This window comes from Hypanus sabinus, chromosome 24 (genome assembly GCF_030144855.1).
Source record: "Hypanus sabinus isolate sHypSab1 chromosome 24, sHypSab1.hap1, whole genome shotgun sequence".
In the NCBI taxonomy this organism is placed as follows: Eukaryota; Metazoa; Chordata; class Chondrichthyes; order Myliobatiformes; family Dasyatidae; genus Hypanus; species Hypanus sabinus.
The window spans coordinates 19,148,258-19,167,003 of NC_082729.1; the positions used below are offsets into that span (position 1 = coordinate 19,148,258).

Here is an 18,746-nt window from a genome sequence, read left to right on the forward strand (position 1 = left end):
GTGGCTCTTGAATCTCACTGTCTGCCTGCACAACACTTTATCTGTAACGGTAATTCTTTATATACCGTCTGTTGTTCCTTTGCCTTGTACTAACTCATTGCACTGTTGTAATGAAATTACCTGTATGGTTGGCGTGCAAATCAAAGATTTTCTCCATACTTTTGTATATCTGATGTTGGAATAATGTTTTTTTTAAAATGCTGAGATATTAGTTTGTACTTTTAATGCAAAAATTTTCACAAAATGAGGTGTTTGCCCCCACCTACAGGCCATAATCGGTATAGCAGTTACATAACTTTTCATTTTCCACTGGTTGAGTATTAGCACATGCCTTAATTGGCCTTTAACTTTGTCAGGAATGACTTCGAGCTCATAGGACTCAATGTTTCAATCCTATGATAAACAGCTCTAAACCCAGGTGATAGCATAGAGAACTTCAGGTGGGGTTTGGTGGGTGGCAGATGCTTCCCAGGGGTCATCAGGTGGGCAACCCCTTCTTAGATGCCTTAGCTTAAGTAAACAGTGCCAGCCTCTGCATATTCTCCATCTTTGTCTCGGCCTCAGTCTGCTCTTTAGTTCACATGCTCTGTATCTGTTCCTTTGTCTGAACTTTAAACGATCGTGAAACAACACATTTTCACATTGTGGGACTCCGAAAAAAAAATCACTGGATCCTACATTGATAATAATAAACTGATCTGCCGATTGACTGTTTACTTACAGTCAGTGGCCACTTTATTAATTACACCTGTACACCTGCTTGTCAACGCAAACTTCCAATCTGTCAATCCTGTGGCAGCAACTGAATGCATAAAAGCATGAAGACATTCAGTTGTTGTTCAAACCAAGCATCAGAATGGGGGAGGAAATGTGATCTAAGTGAATTTCACCATTGGAGCCAGAGGCATGGTTTGAGTAACTCTGGAACTGCTGTCCTCCTGGGATTTTCACGCACAGCAGTCTCTAAAAGAGAATGGTGCAGAAAAAATAAAGTATCCAGTGAGGGGCAGTTCTGTGGGTGAAAACACCTTGTTAATGAGAGAGGTCAGAGGAGAATGGCCAGACCGGTTCAAACTGACAGGAAGGTGACAGTAGCTCATATGGTGTTGTGCAGAGGAACTTTGAAGTGGATGGGCTACAGCAGTAGAGAATACAGATATGCCCTCAGTCGCCACTCTATTAGGTACAGGAGCAATATAAAGATGGTGGGGTGGGGACTGAGTGGGAGAGGGACAGGGGTGAGGGTTAGAGTGACAGTGGGAGGTGGGGAAAGATGCCTAAGCTGGGAGCTGGGTGGGTGGGGGGCAGCAGGGGGATTAGACTGGTTACTCAGTCTTCACTACCTGGAACAAGATGTCAGTGGCTAAATGACCTCCTGGAGAGCAGAGAGTCTCTGTGATCGAGAGAATTCCTCCTGTTGGTAGCAACTTCGCAACAAGCGTTTGATCTTTTCTCTGTGTGGGGAGAGAGGGCATAGAGTCAGTCAGGTGCAGAACATCCAAGGAGCAGATGGGGGAGGGGGGGTTGACGAGGGGAGCATGACGGAGTAGGAGAGGGGATGAGATTTACCTCTTGACAACAGTCATCAAGACCAGCAAGCCCAGCATGATAAAGATCACGAATCCCAAAGGAATTCCTGCAGGGAACAAAATCAAAATCAAAATCTATCAGCGGCAGTTCACTCTTTAACAGAGCGGAGGGAGTGAGGTGGCAGAAGTAAGAATGGTGAATAGAGGGAGGGGTGGGGGAAGAGACGGATGGTGGTGTGGGTGGGTGGTGGGAAATGCAAACAGCTGGGTGGGAGGGAGAGGAATGGCCGGGGGGTGGTGGAGAAAGAATGACAGCGGGTGGGTAGAGAGTGGAACGACAGGCGGGGAGGGTTAGAGGGATGATGGGAGGAGGGGGTGGGAGGAGTGTGTAGAGGGACTTATACTTGTAAACCAGAACTACGAACAATAATCCAAGTACAGTCTCACCAAGTGTAAAGCGATTTCTTGATGACTTTTCGCCCTCGTTGGTATTGTTTTTGTGATTTTCTAACCCTGGGGAGAGAAGCAGAGATACGATCGGCAGTGATTTTTCTCCACTGTTCCAGGGCCCTCTACCAAAGGCACTCTGACCATCCCTCAGTGGGACAGTCCCATAACCCTCAATGTCCCCAAACATGCCAGACCCACTGCTTCGGGAGATTTAAGCTCAACTTTTCAGTGATGGACACGACCTGGTTGTTTGCAGACATGACCCGCCTCACTTCCCCCCACATCCCTGCTCTTAAATTCAGTTCCTCTAGCAATGAAGACAACATTCCATTTTCCTTCTTGAGAGCCTACTGCACCTGAACACCAACCTTTTGTGATTCATGCACAAGCACTGTGAAATCCCTCTGCACTGCAGCATGCTACATTTTTTTACCATTTAAATAATAATCCACTTTCATTTTTCCTCCCAAAGTGGATCACCTCTCATTTACCAACATTGTACTCCATCTGCCATCCCCTTGCTCACTCACTTCATCTCTCTGCAGACTCTCCGTATCTTCTACACAATTTGCTTTTCCACTCAATTTAGTATCAGCAAACTTGGATACACTACACTCAGTCCCCTCTTCCAGATCGTTAGTGAACATATATCATGAACAATTGCAGGCCCAGCACCAAACCCTGTGGCACATCGCTCACCACTGATTGCCAACCAGAGTAACGCCCATGTATCCCAACTCTCAGCTTTCTATTAGTCACCAATCCTCTATCCATGCTAATACCTCACCCTCAGCTGCATGTATCCCTAACTTATGGATAAGTCTTTCATGTGGCACCTCATCAAAAGCCTTATGGAAATCCAGGTAAAATAACACTCACCTGTTCCCCTCTGTCCACTGCTTCCTCAGCACTACCTACTCCTCCCCTCATCATATCATCCGTAAACTTTGTCACAAAGCCATCAATTCCATTATCCAAATAACTGACAATGTGAAGAGTAGCGGTCCCAATACTGACCCCTGAGGAGCACCACTAGTCTCTGGTAGACAACCAGAAAAGGCCCCTTTCTTCCCAATCACTGCCTCCTGCCTGTTGGCTATTCCCATGCCAGTATCTTTCCTGTACTACCACAGGATTTTATCTTGTTAAACAGCTTCATGTGTGGCATCTTATCGAATGCCTTCTGAAAATCCAAGTAAATGACAGCCACTGCCTCTCCTTTGTCCACCCTGCTTGTACTTCATCCAAGGATTATACACAAAGTGTTTGTGTTGCTACTATGATTGTCATAGAGAAGCACGGCACAGAACCAGGCCCTGCAGCCCATCTTGTCCATGCTGAGTATTTAAACTGCCTACCCCCATCAACCTGAACGGTGGACCATAGCCCTCCTCCCCCCGTCCATGTACCTATTCAAATTTCTCTTAAATGTTGAAATCGAGCTCGCATGCACCACTTGTGCAGGCAGCTCTTTCCACACGGTCATGACCCTCCGAGAGAAGAGGTTTCCCCTCAAGTTCCCCTTAAACTTTTCACCTTTCACCCTTAACCCATGACCTCTGGCTGCAGTCCACCCAACGTCAGTGGAAAAAGCATGCTGGCATTGACCCTATCTGTAATTTCATATACCTCTATCAAACCTCCTCTCAATCTTCTACATTCCAGGGAATAAAGCTGTAACCTGTTCTGTCTTCCCATGGATCTCAGGTCCCCCAGACCTGGCAATATCGTTGTAAATCTTCTCTTTCATTATTCCAGTATCTCACTATACTTGTGCTCAGGGCAATGAACTGCACTTGACTTGTGAACTTTTCTCCTCTTGCCTTAAACCTATTCCCTCTAGTTTCAGACTCCCCGCCCTGGGGAAAAGACTGTAACCATTCACTTCATCGAAGCCCGTCAATGCTATAAACATCGACAAGATCACCGCTCAGCCTCAGTCCTATCGAGTCTTCCCCTGTATCTCAAAGCCTCACAGTTCCAGCAACGTCATTTCTGCCACAAAACCCCCTCCAGCTTATTGAAAACCCTCCTGAGTGTGGATACCCAGAACCACACACCATAATCCAAATGCAGTCTCACCGTCTGTAAGATGACCTCCAGAGTCCTTTATCCCCTCGTCAGTATTATTAATATGATTTTCCATTCCTGTGGAGAGAAGCAGAGATCCGATTGTCAGTGAGTTCTCTTGGCCGTCCCAGGGCCCTCCTCCATCATCAGTCTGACCATCCCTCAATGAGACATTTCCACAACCCTCAATGTCCCCAAAGACCAGGCCACCCACCTCGTCTCTGGCCTGAAGAAGCAATGTGCCTGCTAATTTCTCGAGGGGGTGTGGTTAAGGGAGTTTAAGGGTGGAAAGGAAGGGGTGAGTGAGAGAGAGGGGGAGCGTGTGGCGAGAGAGAGGTAGGGAAGCAAGAGATAGGGAAGAGAGAAGGTGGGTAGAGAGGAACGGTGGGAACAGAGAGAGCGTGCAGTGAGAGAGGTGGTGGGGAGAAAGAAAAGGGGAGAGCGAGAGAGAGATGGGGAGAGGTAGGTACAGAGAGAGAGTGGAGGAGAGAAGGTGAGGAGGGAGGACAGAGAGGTGGGAGAAAGTGGAGGAAGAGAGAGTGAAGAGGGTGGGGATAGGGAGTATGAGTGCAGAGTGGGGGGAGAGGGGACAAGAGAGGGTGTGAGAGAGAGGGGTAGAGGGAGAGCCGGATGTTCGAGAGTGTGAAGAGGGAGACTGGCAGAGAGGGGTTGTGGGGAGAGAGAGAGATGGGGAGGCAGGGGTGGGGGGAGAGAGACTGTCAGGAACGGGGATGGGAACGTACCCAAGTGTAGGACGCAGTTACTGAAATACTAGGGGGAGGACAGGATGGGGATGCCATGGCATGAAAGGGGTAATGCAGGCGGGATTGGATCCCAGAGTTCCGGCGAGGCAGGCAGAGCAGGATTCCAGAGTGCAGGTGAGGCAGAAGAGCCCACTGTGGTGGGCACATAACTCCTGGGCAGGGCCACCTCCCAGGCAGGAACACGGAGGCCCGGGCAAGACGTGGAACTCGGGGCGGGTGCGGGCACAACCCAATGGGAGCAATGGGAGGAAAGGGTCGGAGTCCTCAGGGCAGGCCGCGTGGATCCCAGGCAGAGAAACGGAGGCCTGGGCAAGGCGCAGACACCTGGGTAGGGGCGGGGCACAACCCATGAGAAACGAGGGGAGGAAAGGGTCGGAGTCCTCAGGGCAGGCCGCGTGGATCCCAGGCAGAGAAACAGAGGCCTGGGCAAGGCGCAGACACCTGGGTAGGGGCGGGGCACAACCCATGAGAAACGAGGGGAGGAAAGGGTAGGAGTCCTCAGGGCAGGCTGCATCCTGGGCTGGACCGCCTCCCAGGCGGAGATATGGAGGCCTGGGCAAGGCGCGGACACCTGGGCAGGTGCAGGGCACAACCCATCTGAGGTGAGGGGTAGGAAGGGGACTGAGTCCCCCCACCGGGCAACAGCACATGGCCTGGCTTCCCCGACAGAGGCAAGCGACAGGAAGGGACAGAACCACCCGAAAGGTAATGGCGACAGCCTGGCTTACCCAACAGAGGCAAAGGAGCAGAAGGGAGCTGGGTCCAGGGTGAGCAGCAGGACAACTGGGATACATCGGTAAATAGGGAGAAGCAAGCAGACAGCGCAACTGCGCGGGCAAGGCGAATTGGGCAGAACAGCGGGATCAGCGCACATGAGAGAGGTAGGAAAACAAGACGAACCTGGACAGAACCGACACAGAGCAGGTCAGAACCCTGGCAGGGTAAACAGGATATGGAGCCAGTCAGAATCTGGGCAGAACAGGATACAGAGCAGGCTGGCAATCAGGGCAGAACCAGATTCAGAGCAGACAAACCAGATACATAGCAGGTTAAACCAGCTTCAGAGCAGAACAATCCCCCAACTAGGCTCAATCCCCGAGCCCCTAATAGGCGACAGGTGTACCTCCTTTAGCCAAGATGATTCAATGGCTCTGGGTGACAGGAGGGCTGGCTGCAAGGCCCAGAGTCTGGAATCTGTGGACCGGAGCAAGACCTGGAAGGTGGGTTCCGGACCGGACCCTAACAGACATGGGGAGAGAGATGTGTGGGGAGCGAGATAGCATGGGGAGAGAGAGTGTTGAGAGAGAGGAAGAGAGATGGGGGAGTCAGAGAGGTGAGGGCAAGACAGAGAGGAGAGAGGGGGAATAATGGTGGGGAGAGGGTAGGATCAGGAGAGAGAGAAAAGGGAGAGGGGGAGAGAGGGGTAGAGAGTGAGTGGGGTAAGAGATAGAGTGGATAGAGTGAGGGGGCAGTGGTGGGAGAGAGATTGGGGAGAGAGATGAAGGAGAGGGAACTGTGATAGATAGGAGGATAGAATGAGGAGAGAGATGTAGGGGAGAGAAAGATAGTAGGATAGAGTGAGGAGAAAGTCTGGAAAGAGGGAGAGGGGGAAGAGGATTGGTGAAGAGAGTGAGTGGGGTAAGGGAGAGCATGGAAGAGAGAGGAAGGGTGCCGAAAGAGAGAGAATGAGGAGACATAGTGGGTGAGGCAGAGGGTGGGGGACAGAGGGTGGCAGGAGAGAGAGAGAAGGTTGATAGAGAAGGAAGAGTGGTGTGAGAGAGAGTGTGGGGAGAGAGGGGGCGAGGCAGATGAGGGGAGAGAGATGGGGAGGCCGAGAGTTGAGTGTGAACTAGGGAAACAGGGTTAATGGGAGTTTGGGGAGAGGGTGGGAGATTGAGGGTGGGGAGAGAGATGGGGAGGGGAGAGATAGAAGGATAGAGAAGGTTGAGAGAGGTGGAGACAGGTGGGGGGGACGGGTGAGACATGGTTGGGGACAGAGAAGGAGAGAAAGGGAGATAGAGAGGGATGGGTAGAGAGAGGGACTGGGGAGAGTATAGGGTAAGAGATAAGAGATGGATAGAGGGTGGGAGAGAGAAAGGGCAGGGGGGAAGGGGAGAGAGAGAGTGGTGGGATTGACAATGGAGGGAGAGTGAGCGGGAGAGAATGGGTTGAAGAGAGAGCGTGGGGACAGAAAAGGTGTGGAAAGTGGGGGAGAGGAGGGAGAGAGATGGTGGGAGAGAGTGGAGAGTGGGTAGACAGAGAGGTTGTGGAGAGATGGGGGAGAGAGGATGTGGAAAGAGGGCGGGGTGATAGTGATGAGGGGGAAAGAGGAGGACAAAGGGGTAGAGAGGGTGAGAGAGGGGAGTGGAGAGAGAGAAAGTGGAGAGAAGAGGGAGAGATGGTGGAGTGAGAGATAGTGGAGAGATCAGGAGTGCGAGAGGGTGGGGAGAGATATGGGGGAAGAGAGGGGAGAGAGAAGGGGAAGACGGAGGTGGAGATTGAGGGTTGGAGAGAGAGTTGGGTGTGGGGATAGAGAGTAGGAGAGAGAGATTAGGAAAGAGATCGATGGGGAGACAAGGGGTGAGAGAGAGAGGAGGGAGCAATGAGGGGAGAGAGGGTGGGGAAAGAGGGTGGCGGGAGAAAGTGTGGGGTGAGAGACAGTGGGAGTGAGGGTTGATGGCAGACAGTGTGGAATAGAACATCAATATGGAATACTGTGACTGTATCACCATGATTTATATATAGTGCATTTTGTGCTATCTTATTTTGGTTTATAATATGTATCCTTATGAACTCTGTATTTGTGCATATGAAATTCAATAAGAATATTGGAAAAGACAGTGTGGAATGAAAGTGAGTGTAGAGAGCGGGTGGGTGTGATATGGGAGGTGGAGGGTGGGGAAAGAGAGGGTAGTGGGAGAGAGGGTGGGGTCAGAATCAGGGGGTGGGAGTGGGGAGACACAGTTGATGGAGAGAGTGGGGTGAGAGAGCGTGTGGGGAGAGAAAGGGTGCAGAGAGAGAGGGTGGGACGAAAGAGAGCGTGGGGAGAGAAAGGGGAGAGGAGAGATGGGGAGAGGGAGTGGGGGAGGGAGAGGGGAGAGATTGGGGGAGAAGGGGAAAGAGGGGGAAGGGGTGAGAGAGGGGGGTGTGAAGAGAGGGGGAAAGGGGAGAGGGCGGAAAGGATAGAGAGTGGGAGGTAGAGAGGATGTGGAGAGGGAGAGAGGGTGGAGGCAGAGAGAGAGGGAGAGTGGGGGTGGAGAGAGAGGCTGGGGAGAGAGGGTGGAGGCAGAGAATGGAGAGAGAGATAAAGCGAGAATGGTGGTGGATAGACAGAGGTGAGAGAGTGTGAGGAGAAATGGTATGGAGAGAGTGAGGGTGGGGAGAGAGACAGGGAGAAAATGAGGGGGAGTGGGGATGGAGTGAGGGGGGAGTGAGATGGGGAGGCAAAGAGTTGAGAGGGAGCTAGGGGAGAGGGTTAATGAGAAGCTGGGGAGAGGGTGTGAGATTGAGGGTGGGGACAGAGATAGGGTGGGGAGAGAGATGGGGAGGGAAGAAAGATGGGGAGGGGAGAGAGAGAAGGAGATAGAGAGGGTTGAGAGAGGGGAAGTTGGGGGGACACAGGGATGGAGAGAGGGAAAGAGAGCATAGGGGAGAGGGAGAGTGGGAAGAGTGTGTGACTGGGAAGAGTATGGGGTAAGAGGCAAGAGAGGGATGAAGTGGGAGAGAGGGTGGGGAGAGAAGAGGAAAGAGGGAGAGGAGGAGAGAGTGGGGTTGGAGAGAGTCAGTTGAACAGAGAGGGTGGGGACAGAGAAGGTGCAGGGTGCGGAGAGGAGGGAGAGAGACCTGAGAGTGGGTGGGGGGGTGGTGAGAGAGGCTGAGGTGAGAGAGTAGGGCGATGGGCAGTGGGAGAGAAAGAGGAGTGTGGGGTAAGAGGCAGGAGAGAGGGATGGAGATCGTGAGAGGGAGAGTGGGGTGAGAGAATGGTGGGAGAGATGGTGGAGACAGATAGAGCGGGGAGAGGGGGCTGAGAAAGGAGGGTGTGAGAAATGCGGTGAGAAAGAGGGGGAGGAAGGCGGGAGAAATGGTGAGAGTGGGGAGAGAGGAGGTAGAGGGTGAGAGAGAGAGGGAGTGGGGAGTGTGTGGGGTAAGAGGTAGGAGAAAGGAATAGAGAGTGGGAGAGAGAGGTTAGAGAGAGGGAGGGAAGAGATCAGGCACGATCTTATTGAACGGCTGAGCAGACTTGATGGACCAGACAGCTACTCCTGCTCCTATTTGATGTATTATTTTCTTAGGGCATGGGGGGGGGGGAGAGAGAGAGAGGGAGATATGACTGGCTGAAAGTGGGTGAGGGTGTGGTGAAGAGTGTGGGTGTAGGGGGATTGTGGAGGAAGGAGAGGGTATAGAGTGAGGAGGAGTAGGAGAGGGCATCAATGGAAAGCGGATGAGAAGAGTGCGAGGGGACGGGACGATTTTGAGTGGGGAAACAAAGGAGCACTCGCAAAGGAAGGGTAATAGGCAGAGTTGGGGAGTGGGGCATTGAGGGAGTTCAGGTCTAAGGTGACTACTACACTGGAAGATGAGACTCACCACTTATTATTATACGTTTCTCCACGTTACCCTGTAAGAAAAGAGATACTAGGGTTGATAAACTCACTACACAACTGGTCATCAAGGAACGAGGTCGATAAGGGATTCATGCGAGGGAAGCCATGCGAAGGGTGTGGGACAGTGAGGGTGGGGAATGGGAACAGATACTGGGGGAGGGGAGTAACTGACATTAAAAGGGGGGCTCAGGAGAGGTGGGGGGAGACAATACGCACCGATTTTATGCTCGGTTCACAGATGTATTGAATGGTATGGCAGCCACGGATTGTAAAGTTCTTGCCTGGCGTAGAGTTAGTTATTGGTGGAGAAAAGTTATTTGGGACAATAACTGGTTTGTTCTGTGATGGAGAGAGAGACAGAGAAAACAGTCGTTAAGAAAACAAGCTCTGCTCACTTGCCCTGTCACCACCCCCCCTCCCAAAATCCCCTTTCCTTCCCAGGTCTAGCAGGGTCCAAACCAGAGCACAAAGGGGCCATGCTGGCTTATGTTACCCATCTACTTCAATCCCATTCGCTCACATCAGGACCACTTTCAAATTTAACTGCCCCCTATGCTTCTTAAAAGTAGCAATTATATCTGAAACTACCACCTCCTCTGGCCGTCATCCAAAATATAAACCATGGCCTGTATTAGAAGAAAAACATACCCATTGGATCTCCTTAAATCTCTTTCATCTCAACATGCCCTCCCCTTAATGATACCCTCCAGGAAAAACTCTTTGTCCATCTGCCCTGTTTTCTGAAATTTAGGATTGGGAAGTTATGTACAAGTAATACAAGATGCTGTTGAGGTCACACTTGGATTAGTGCGCCCATTCTGAGCACCATGTTGTAGGAAAGATGTTATTAAATTAGGAAGGGTCCAGGGAGGATTTACCAGGACGTGCCGGGAGTTGGGTGCTCAAATTATAACAATCGGTTGTGTACGGAAGAATATGTTTTATATATATACACACATGCACACATACATATATACCCCCACTCTTCTCACAATTGCCAATTCCTGCTTCTGCAACACTACCTGCCCTCCATCTGTCTTTAAAACACTGGCAAAATTGGCCATACACCTGTCAGGCATCCTTCGATCATCATTGACCCTCCCGTTACCCCACAACACGAAGCCATTCACGTCACCGTCCCGTAACTCAACACTGTCTCTCATCACTCTCAGCACAGGATGGTAAGGAACAGGTCTCGATGAGGACACTTACATTAATAGAGGCCATCGGAGTATCACATGACAGATTATATGCAGATAAGTTTACCACCTTTTCCGATGATGGACTACACCGATATGTTGTAGTTAATATTACTATGGATTCTGCTGTAAAATAAACAGACACACAAGTGTATGATAAGATGGATTCTTGGCCTCACACACTACCTGGTTATGATCTTGCACTTTCTCAGTACTTTTTACACTTGTTATAGTTTTAGCTTGTCCTGCCACAATGTACTATGATCTGATCTGACTGACCAGTGCCCAAGACAAGATTTTCAGTGTACATGTGACAGTACAGAAATAATTCCTGATGCTGTTCAAAATTCAAAGTAAATTTACTATCAAAGTACACACGTCAGCATACCCAACCATGAGATTCATTATCTTATGGACATCCTTAATAAATCCATAATAAGAATAACAACCTTAATAGAATCAATGAAAGGCCACACCAACTGGGCATTCAACCAGCGGGTAAAATACACCAAACTATGTAATTACAAAAAAAAAGTAAATATAAATAAATAAGCAATAACTATCAAGAACTTGAGATGAAGAGTCCTTGAAAGTGAGTCCATAGGTTGTGGGAACATTTCAATGATGGGGCAAATGAAGTTGAAGAAATTGATTCAAAAGCCTGATTATTGAGGGGTAATAACTGTTCCTGGTGCTGGTAGTGTGAGTCCTGAGCCTCCTGTACCTCCTTCCTGATGGGAGGAGTGAGTTTGTCCTGGGTGATTGAGATCCCTGATGATGGGTGCTGCTATCCGGAAACAACACGACGTGTAGGTGTGCTCAATGACTTTATCCATAAGACCATAAAACCATAAGATATCGGACCAGAATTTGGCCATTTATTTACTCCATCGGGCTTGAGTCAACATTTCATAATGGCTGATCTATGTTCCCTCTCAGGCCCAATCTCCTGCCTTCTCCCCGTATCTCTTCAGGCCCTGACGAATCAAGAATCAATCTGCCTTGAATATCTGTAAAGACATGACACCACAACCACCTGTGGCAACAAATTCCACAGATGGACTGAGCCGTATTCACAACTTTTTGTAGGATTTTCCATTCAAAGGAATTGGTGTTTCCGTACCATGCAGTGATTGCAGCGAGGTATACAACATTCCAGATTCCACCTACTCTCTGCATAAAGAGGTTTCACCTCAGAATCCCCATTGCATCTCTTACCCATCACATTAAGCACAGGAATAGTATACAGTTTGGGATCTAATCCAGGGATTTGAAGGAATTAAATACAAAATAACAGATCCCTGGGAATGGGTTATAAGCTGGAATCAGATCTAGGGGTACAGATCCCAGGAATGACTGTTGTGTATTTGAGGTGTTTGGAGGTCTGCAGAATAAGAGAGGCTTGCGAAATTGTGTCAGAACAACAACCTGAGTCTCAACGTGGACAAGACAAAAGAGATGATTGTGGACTTCAGGAAAGTTGACCACTCTCCATTGCACAACAACTCCAGCGAGGAGAGCGTGTAGAGGAGAAAGTTCCTTGGAGAGCTCGCAACGGAGGATCTATCCTGGACCCACAACACCTCCTCGGTAGTCAAGACGGCAGAGCAGCATCTCCACTTTCTGAGGAGACTGAGGCGTGTAAGGCTCCCCGCCCCCACCTTAACAACGTTCTGCATGAGAACCACCAACAACATCCTGCCTGGCTGCATCACTGTGTGGGCTGGAAGCTACAAGGCTTCAGTCTGCAAAACACTACAGAGGACAGCAGAAAACGCCGAAAGGATCACTGGGGTTTCCCTCCCTCAATTTACTGGGAGCATTGGAGATGAAGGGACTGTTGAGGATCCCTTCCATCGATCCCACGGTCTCTTTGACCCACTACCGTCAGGAAGGAGGTACAGCAGTATCAGGACCAGGGCCGCCAGGGTTCTACCCTCAGGCTGTGAGAGTGACAAATACCCTACCACCTCCATCTCATCACTTGGTCAGTGTTCTGTTTACTGATTACCTGTGCTGTGCATTTTGAAATATATTTTATTAACTTATTTATGGTAATCTTTTGGTTTTTGTGCCGTTTGTAGCTTTGCTCAGTATATATACAGATGACAATACACTTGATATTGCTGGGACTTGAGGATTTGAGTTGCGAGGAGAGGCTGGGTCTGATTTCCCTGGAGCGGAGGAGGCTGAGGTTCACCAAATCACATAAATATGGTGGCTACTCATGGTCTTTATTTATTTATTTGGTTTAGAGAGACAAGCCCTTCAATGCAAACCAACCACACCACCCAGCAACCCACTGATTTAACCCAAGATTGACCACAGGGCAATGTACAATGGCCAATTTACCTCCTCACCAGTGCGTCTTTGCACGGTGGGAGGAAACCGAGGCAGCCTGAGAAAACGCGTACGTTCGCGAGTCGGACAAACAAGCACCTTCCAGACAGTGGAGAAGGGAGGAGCAGTGAGGAAGAGAGGGGGCAGAGGGGTGAAAGAGTGGGGAGAAGTGTGGAAGAGGGGCAGGGGGTGGAAGGGCCAGAGGAGGGTAGAAGAGGGGGGAAGGATTGGAACTAGGCAGGGGTGGAGAAGTCAGTTGGGGAAAGGGAGGAGGATGGGGTAAGGGGGGAGGGGAAAGAGGAGGGGGTGAATAGATGGAGGGGTGAGGAGTAGGGAAGAGGCAGGAGGGGGCATAAGGGTGGGGGAGGAAAAGATGGAGTGGAGGGGGAAGAGGAGCAAAGAGTGTGGGAGGGGTGGAGGAAAGGGATGAAGGAGGGGAGGTGAAGATGTGGAAGTTGAGGGAAAGAGATGGGAGGGGAGAAGGAAGGAAGGGTAGGAGGAGGTGAAAGGTGAAAAGCGGAAGGGGTGGGAGGAGTGGGAGAGGAAGTGGGGAGAGGTCAGGGAAGGAAGAAAAGGGAAGAAGGGGAGAGGGAGAGAGAAGGAGGAAGTCAGGGAATGGGAGGCAGGTGAGGGTGTGGGGGAGAAAAGGGGTGGGGGAGGGAGGATGCAGTAGGGAGAGGAGGAGTTTGGGGAGGAGTGTAGAAATAGATGAGACAGGCAGAGGTGGAGGAAGAGGGGAGGGGAAGGGGAGGAAGAGATTGGAGGGATGGGGTGAAGGAAAAGGTGGGCTGGGAGGAAGGGAAGAGGAGGAAGAGTGGAGAATGAGAAGAATGGGGAGGAAGAATTGGGAGGGAAGGGAGGAAGAGAGAAGGGGTGGGGTGAGGTAGGGTTGGGAACGGGGAGATGAGGGGAGGTGAGAGGAAGAGGTGGTAGATGAAATGGGGAGGACAAGTGGGGGTGGAGGAAGTGGGAGAAGGGGAGTGGAAGAGGGAGGGGAAGGGAAGTGGGTGAGAGAGAGAGGAAGAGGGGGAAGGAGAAAGGGGAGGAAGTGGAGGTGAGGGGTGTGGGAAGAGGTGAAGGGAGAAAGGGGGTGTGGGGTGAAGAGGGTGCAGGGAGGGGGAGGGTGAATAGGGAGGGGTGAGATGAGGAAAGATGGGGAAAGGGGTAGGCAGGAAGCGGGAAGCAGAACGGTGAGGGGAAGGAAGAGGATCAAATGGAGAAAGGGAGGGGAGGGAGAAAGGAGAGTGAGGTAGGTAGATGGGGAGAGAGGGAAGCCAGGCGAAAAAGGGAAGGGAGGGGGAATGGGATGTTTGGGAGAGGGGGGTGGGACAGAGGGAAGAGGAGGTGAGGGATAGGGGAGTGAGGGGAGAGGAGGTGGGGTTAGAGAGAGCAGGAAGTGAAGGAGGGGAGGGGGAAAAGTGGGAGAGGGAAATAATGGTGGGGACCGGGAAAAGTATGAGAGGGAAGTGGGGGAGGAGTAGAGGGGGAGAGTGGGAAGTGAGTGGGTGTAGATGGGGGAGAAAGGGGAGACTGGGAGGGGAGAGGGTGGAGTGGTGTGATGGACCGAGGTGACAGAGATACTGAGGAACACACACGAAATTCTGGAAGAACTCAACAGTCAGGCGATGGAAATCGGTTGATGTTTTGGGCCGTCTCTTCAGCCCAGTGAAGTGTTCGGAGGCAGCTAGGGCAGGTGGCGCTCATCGCCTCCTGAACACTACCTCTGTGTTTTTATAAATCCTATCCCGATATTATTTTTAACATATAGATTTTGATGTACATATATTTATATATTTTTATACATTTTATGGATGTGTGTATACATATAAATATTTTATGTGTTACATATCTATTATGTGTTTATGTGTATATTGTTTTAATATATTTATACATACAGTTAGATTTTTTATTTTGTATATATATTGTTTATATATATTATATTTTTATTTATGTGTATGTGTGTATATACATATATATTTTTGTGTGTGTGTGATTGAGTGCGAGGGTAGATGGGGAGAGAGGGAAGTGAGGAAGAGGGGAGGGGAAGGGGGAAGGGTAGATGCAAGATAGGGAGGGTAGGTGTGGGGCAGAGATAAGTGAGGGAGGGGAGAGGATAGAGCAGTGCGATGGAGCGAGGGACGGAGATTCGGAGGAACACAAACAACATTCTGGAGGAAATCATCAGATCAGGCAATGGAAATCAATGGACATTTCAGGCCGTCTCTTCAGCCTGGGGATTCGGAGGCGGCCGGGACAGGTCGCGTTCGCTGCCTCACCCCACGGAGGGCTGGGTGGGGAAGTGATCCTTCATACGAAGACCGAAAACCCCGTCTCCTCTCCTTCCCTCACCGGCCCACCAGCTCATTTCCCAATACGAGCCTCTCTCCCCAGCCACGTCCTTCACTTCGGGGTCCGTCCCAAGCAGAGCCGAAGCCCGTCTCCAACATCCCGGGGCGGGTGGAGGGTGAGGATCGGGTATTTGGAAGGAAAGGGTCCTGGTTCAGCCCTCACCGACGGCAGCTCCTCACCTTTGACTAACACCTCCGTGGAGCGACCGATCAACATTATTAGTAATATCGCAGAGCTACTCCGAGGGAGATCCATTTTCTATGACTGAATTGATGATGCAAGATTGTAATGCTTTAACTTCCTTGAACCTGCACTGACTTGAAAAAACTGGCTGAATCAGTGCTGTATATGCTTGCCTTCTTACTAGCTATATCGACATGTAGGGACCATGTTAGATCCTTAGAGATCTTGACACCCAGGAACTTGAAATTGCTCACTCTCTCTCTTTTGATCCCCCTCACTCACTCAGACACAGTCTCTCTCTGTCCAGATGCCAGGCTGTCTGTCTCTCTCTCACAGACACACGGTCTCTGCCCCCCTTACACACACACACACACACACACACACACACACACACACACACACACACACAGAGTTTCTGTCTCTGTCTCTCTCTCACACACACATACACACAGACTCTCCCACACGCTATCCCTGTCTCTCTTTCTCTCACACAGTGTCTGTTACTCGTTCTCCCAGACACATACTCACACATTCTGTTTTTCTCTCCCATACACACAGTCTAGTCTGTTTCTCGTAAACACACACACACAGTATCTGTCTCTCTCCCACACAGCCACATACATACAGAGTCCCTGATTCTCTCTTGTCAGATACAAATGCACACTTACAGATGAGCTCGGTTTTTCTCTCTCTCACACATACACGCACACACACATTCTCTCTATCACACACACACTTGCACAGACAGACCGTCTCCAATACACACACATGGATTCTACCTCTCACACAGAGTCTCTGCCTCTCTCTGTCTCTCTTTCTCGGACAGTCTCTCTCTCTGTCTCACAAAGACTTACACACCCAGTCAGACTGTCTCTTGCTCCGCCTCTCTCTCTCTTACACACACATATTATTCTAATATATGGAGTTTGATGTACATATATTCATATACAAACGTATTTACGTTTTTAATATATATATACACACACATTTAAATATTTGATGTTGTATATCTATTGTGTGTGTTTATGTGTATATTGATTTTAATATATTTTATATATACATTTAGATTTTTAATTTATTTGTATATATATATTACATATTTTATCTATGTGTATGTGTGTATATGTATATATTTTTTTTCGCGTGCGTGGTGTGGTTGAGTGGGAGTGGAGAGGATAGAGCGGTGCGATGGAGCGAGGGACGGAGATACGGGGGAACACACACAAAAATCAACACATCAGGCAATGGAAATCAATGGACGTTTCGGACCGGCTCTTCAGCCCGTGGCTTCCGAGGCGGCCGGGACGGGTCGCGTTTGCTGCCACTTCCCGCCGGAGGGTTTGGCGGGGGCAGGGGGGGAAGGAAGCGATCCTTCATACAAAGCCTGAAACCTCGCTCTCCTCTCCTTCCCTCACCGGCCCACCAGCTCATCTCCCAATACGAGCCTCTCTCCCCAGCCACATCTTCCAGTCAAGCCTCGGGGTCCCCTCCCAAGCAGAGCCGAAGCCCTTCTCCAACATCCCGGGGCGGGTGGAGGGTGAGGATCGGGTATTTGGAAGGAAAGGGTCCTGATCCAGCCCTCACCGACGGCAGCTCCTCACCTTTGACTAACACCTCCGTGGGCCAACCGATCAACATTATTAGTAATATCTCAGCGCTATACCAAGGCACCTCCATATTCAACGACGATCTCTCTTCTTCTCCTTCTATTTCCGGGTTTAGACCTATCTAGGCGTATTATTGCTCTCCGCAGAACGTGGAATTAACGTAATTACAAAATTTTTAGAAACTCAAATTCTCAAATATAAACTAGTCGCACGTAGAAACAGAATAATAAACTTTTCAATCAGATGCTGGGTATCTTGGTAGCCAAAGAAAGATTTAATAGAAAAACAAAATACATTTAAGTCAGACAGCCTCTTGAACAATACTCATCTTTCAATTTTACACCGGTAACAACTCAGCAAATCATGCTGACCTACCACAGTCACATAATCCAGTAGGATGTTTTCCTATTATCTTCAAGTAATAGTTTACCCACAATGTCCCAACCTAAGTCTTGTTAATTTCATCATATCTCTATGATTTAAAGAGTAACAGTTTGAGACCTTTTTAACTGGAGGGTGACTAGGAAAGAAATGCCTTGCCTTTAATTAATTTTTCCAATCCTCCTGCCATTTCTTCTCTATACCTTTTCTTTAAACCCTACTTCTCAATTCTGCTCTGCCTAGGGGTATTCTAATTCCTACTTGCCTGCTCTGTAAGGAAGAATTTGCAATGCCATCCACAATTTCATTTCCCTCCACCCCAGCGTGCCCAGGTAAATCTGACTTCACAGCCTATCTTCCCTACTCTAAACAATACTAAGAGAATCTCAATAACTATGTCAGGATGAGCTTTCGATTTATTCCCTTTTACTGTATAGCGTCTCTGGCAGCAGCAGAATCTGAACAAGTGACAACCCTGCATGATGGAGAGTCTTCTATCCACCATTAGGCCCACAGGATTGCTAATAATTCTGTTACAAAGACAGAAACACCATCTGAAACCCGGTGACTAATCTCAACTCCAAGCTGAGACACGTACATCCCAAATCCTGCCATCTCTCGGTCCACTGAGCCATCAGTAAAAACCAGTAAAACGATCCCCATTTATTATTTAAATACTCATTTCTGATCTTTAACTTGCTTTATTCAGCACTGACTGGTTGATCAGTATGATCTAAGATTATGACGTCTTTAACCGACCAACCCTAATATCTGAAGAATCTGGCCTAGTAGCCTTAAAAAGCACTTCAGTGAAACTATGTTGAGTCATTTCCGCACTCCAGTGAGATTTACAATGAGAATCAGTCTTATTATTGTCAATTTAGCAGCAGCGGTACAATGCAACACATGATAATACAGAAGGAAATAAAGTAATATATCAATCACAGTAAGTATATATGTATAATAAATAGATTAAAAATAGTGCAAAACAGAAATAATACATCAAAAAGTGAGGTAGCCTTCTTTATATCTACATCGATATGTCCAAGACATGTCCAAGACATGTAGGTAACACATAAAATGCTGGAGGAACTCGGCAGGCCCAGGCAGCATCTGTGGAAAAGAGTACAGTTGACGTTACGGGCTGAGACCCTTCAGCAGGACTGGAGAGAAAAAAAATGAGGAGTAGAGTTAAAAGGTGGGGTGGTGACAGGGAGAAACACAAGGTGATAGGTGAATCTGGGAGGTGAAGGGGTGAAGTAAAGAGCTG

The 18,746-nt window shown here is 49.2% G+C and overlaps 1 protein-coding gene across 6 annotated transcripts in view; it reads right to left on the reverse strand.

The window, feature by feature from the left end:
- LOC132380540 (uncharacterized) overlaps positions 1 to 17,198 on the reverse strand; it is a 51,554-nt gene extending 34,356 nt beyond the window's left edge. The window contains exons 1-8 of one of the 6 annotated variants that reach the window (XM_059949429.1): positions 15,485 to 16,328; positions 10,630 to 10,742; positions 9,634 to 9,756; positions 9,401 to 9,431; positions 4,062 to 4,127; positions 1,977 to 2,042; positions 1,570 to 1,636; positions 1,344 to 1,454 (exon numbers count right to left, since the gene is read on the reverse strand). In XM_059949429.1, coding sequence (XP_059805412.1) covers positions 1,364 to 1,454; positions 1,570 to 1,636; positions 1,977 to 2,042; positions 4,062 to 4,127; positions 9,401 to 9,431; positions 9,634 to 9,756; positions 10,630 to 10,742; positions 15,485 to 15,560 — 633 coding nt within the window. In that variant the 5' untranslated portion in view covers positions 15,561 to 16,328 and the 3' untranslated portion in view covers positions 1,344 to 1,363. Of the gene's footprint in view, positions 1 to 1,343; positions 1,455 to 1,569; positions 1,637 to 1,976; positions 2,043 to 4,061; positions 4,129 to 9,400; positions 9,432 to 9,633; positions 9,757 to 10,629; positions 10,743 to 15,484; positions 16,329 to 17,089 lie in introns of those variants that run through there. The other 5 variants (XM_059949425.1, XM_059949426.1, XM_059949424.1 and 2 more) reach the window with 5 other exon arrangements.
- Between the last annotated feature and the right edge of the window lie 1,548 nt (positions 17,199 to 18,746).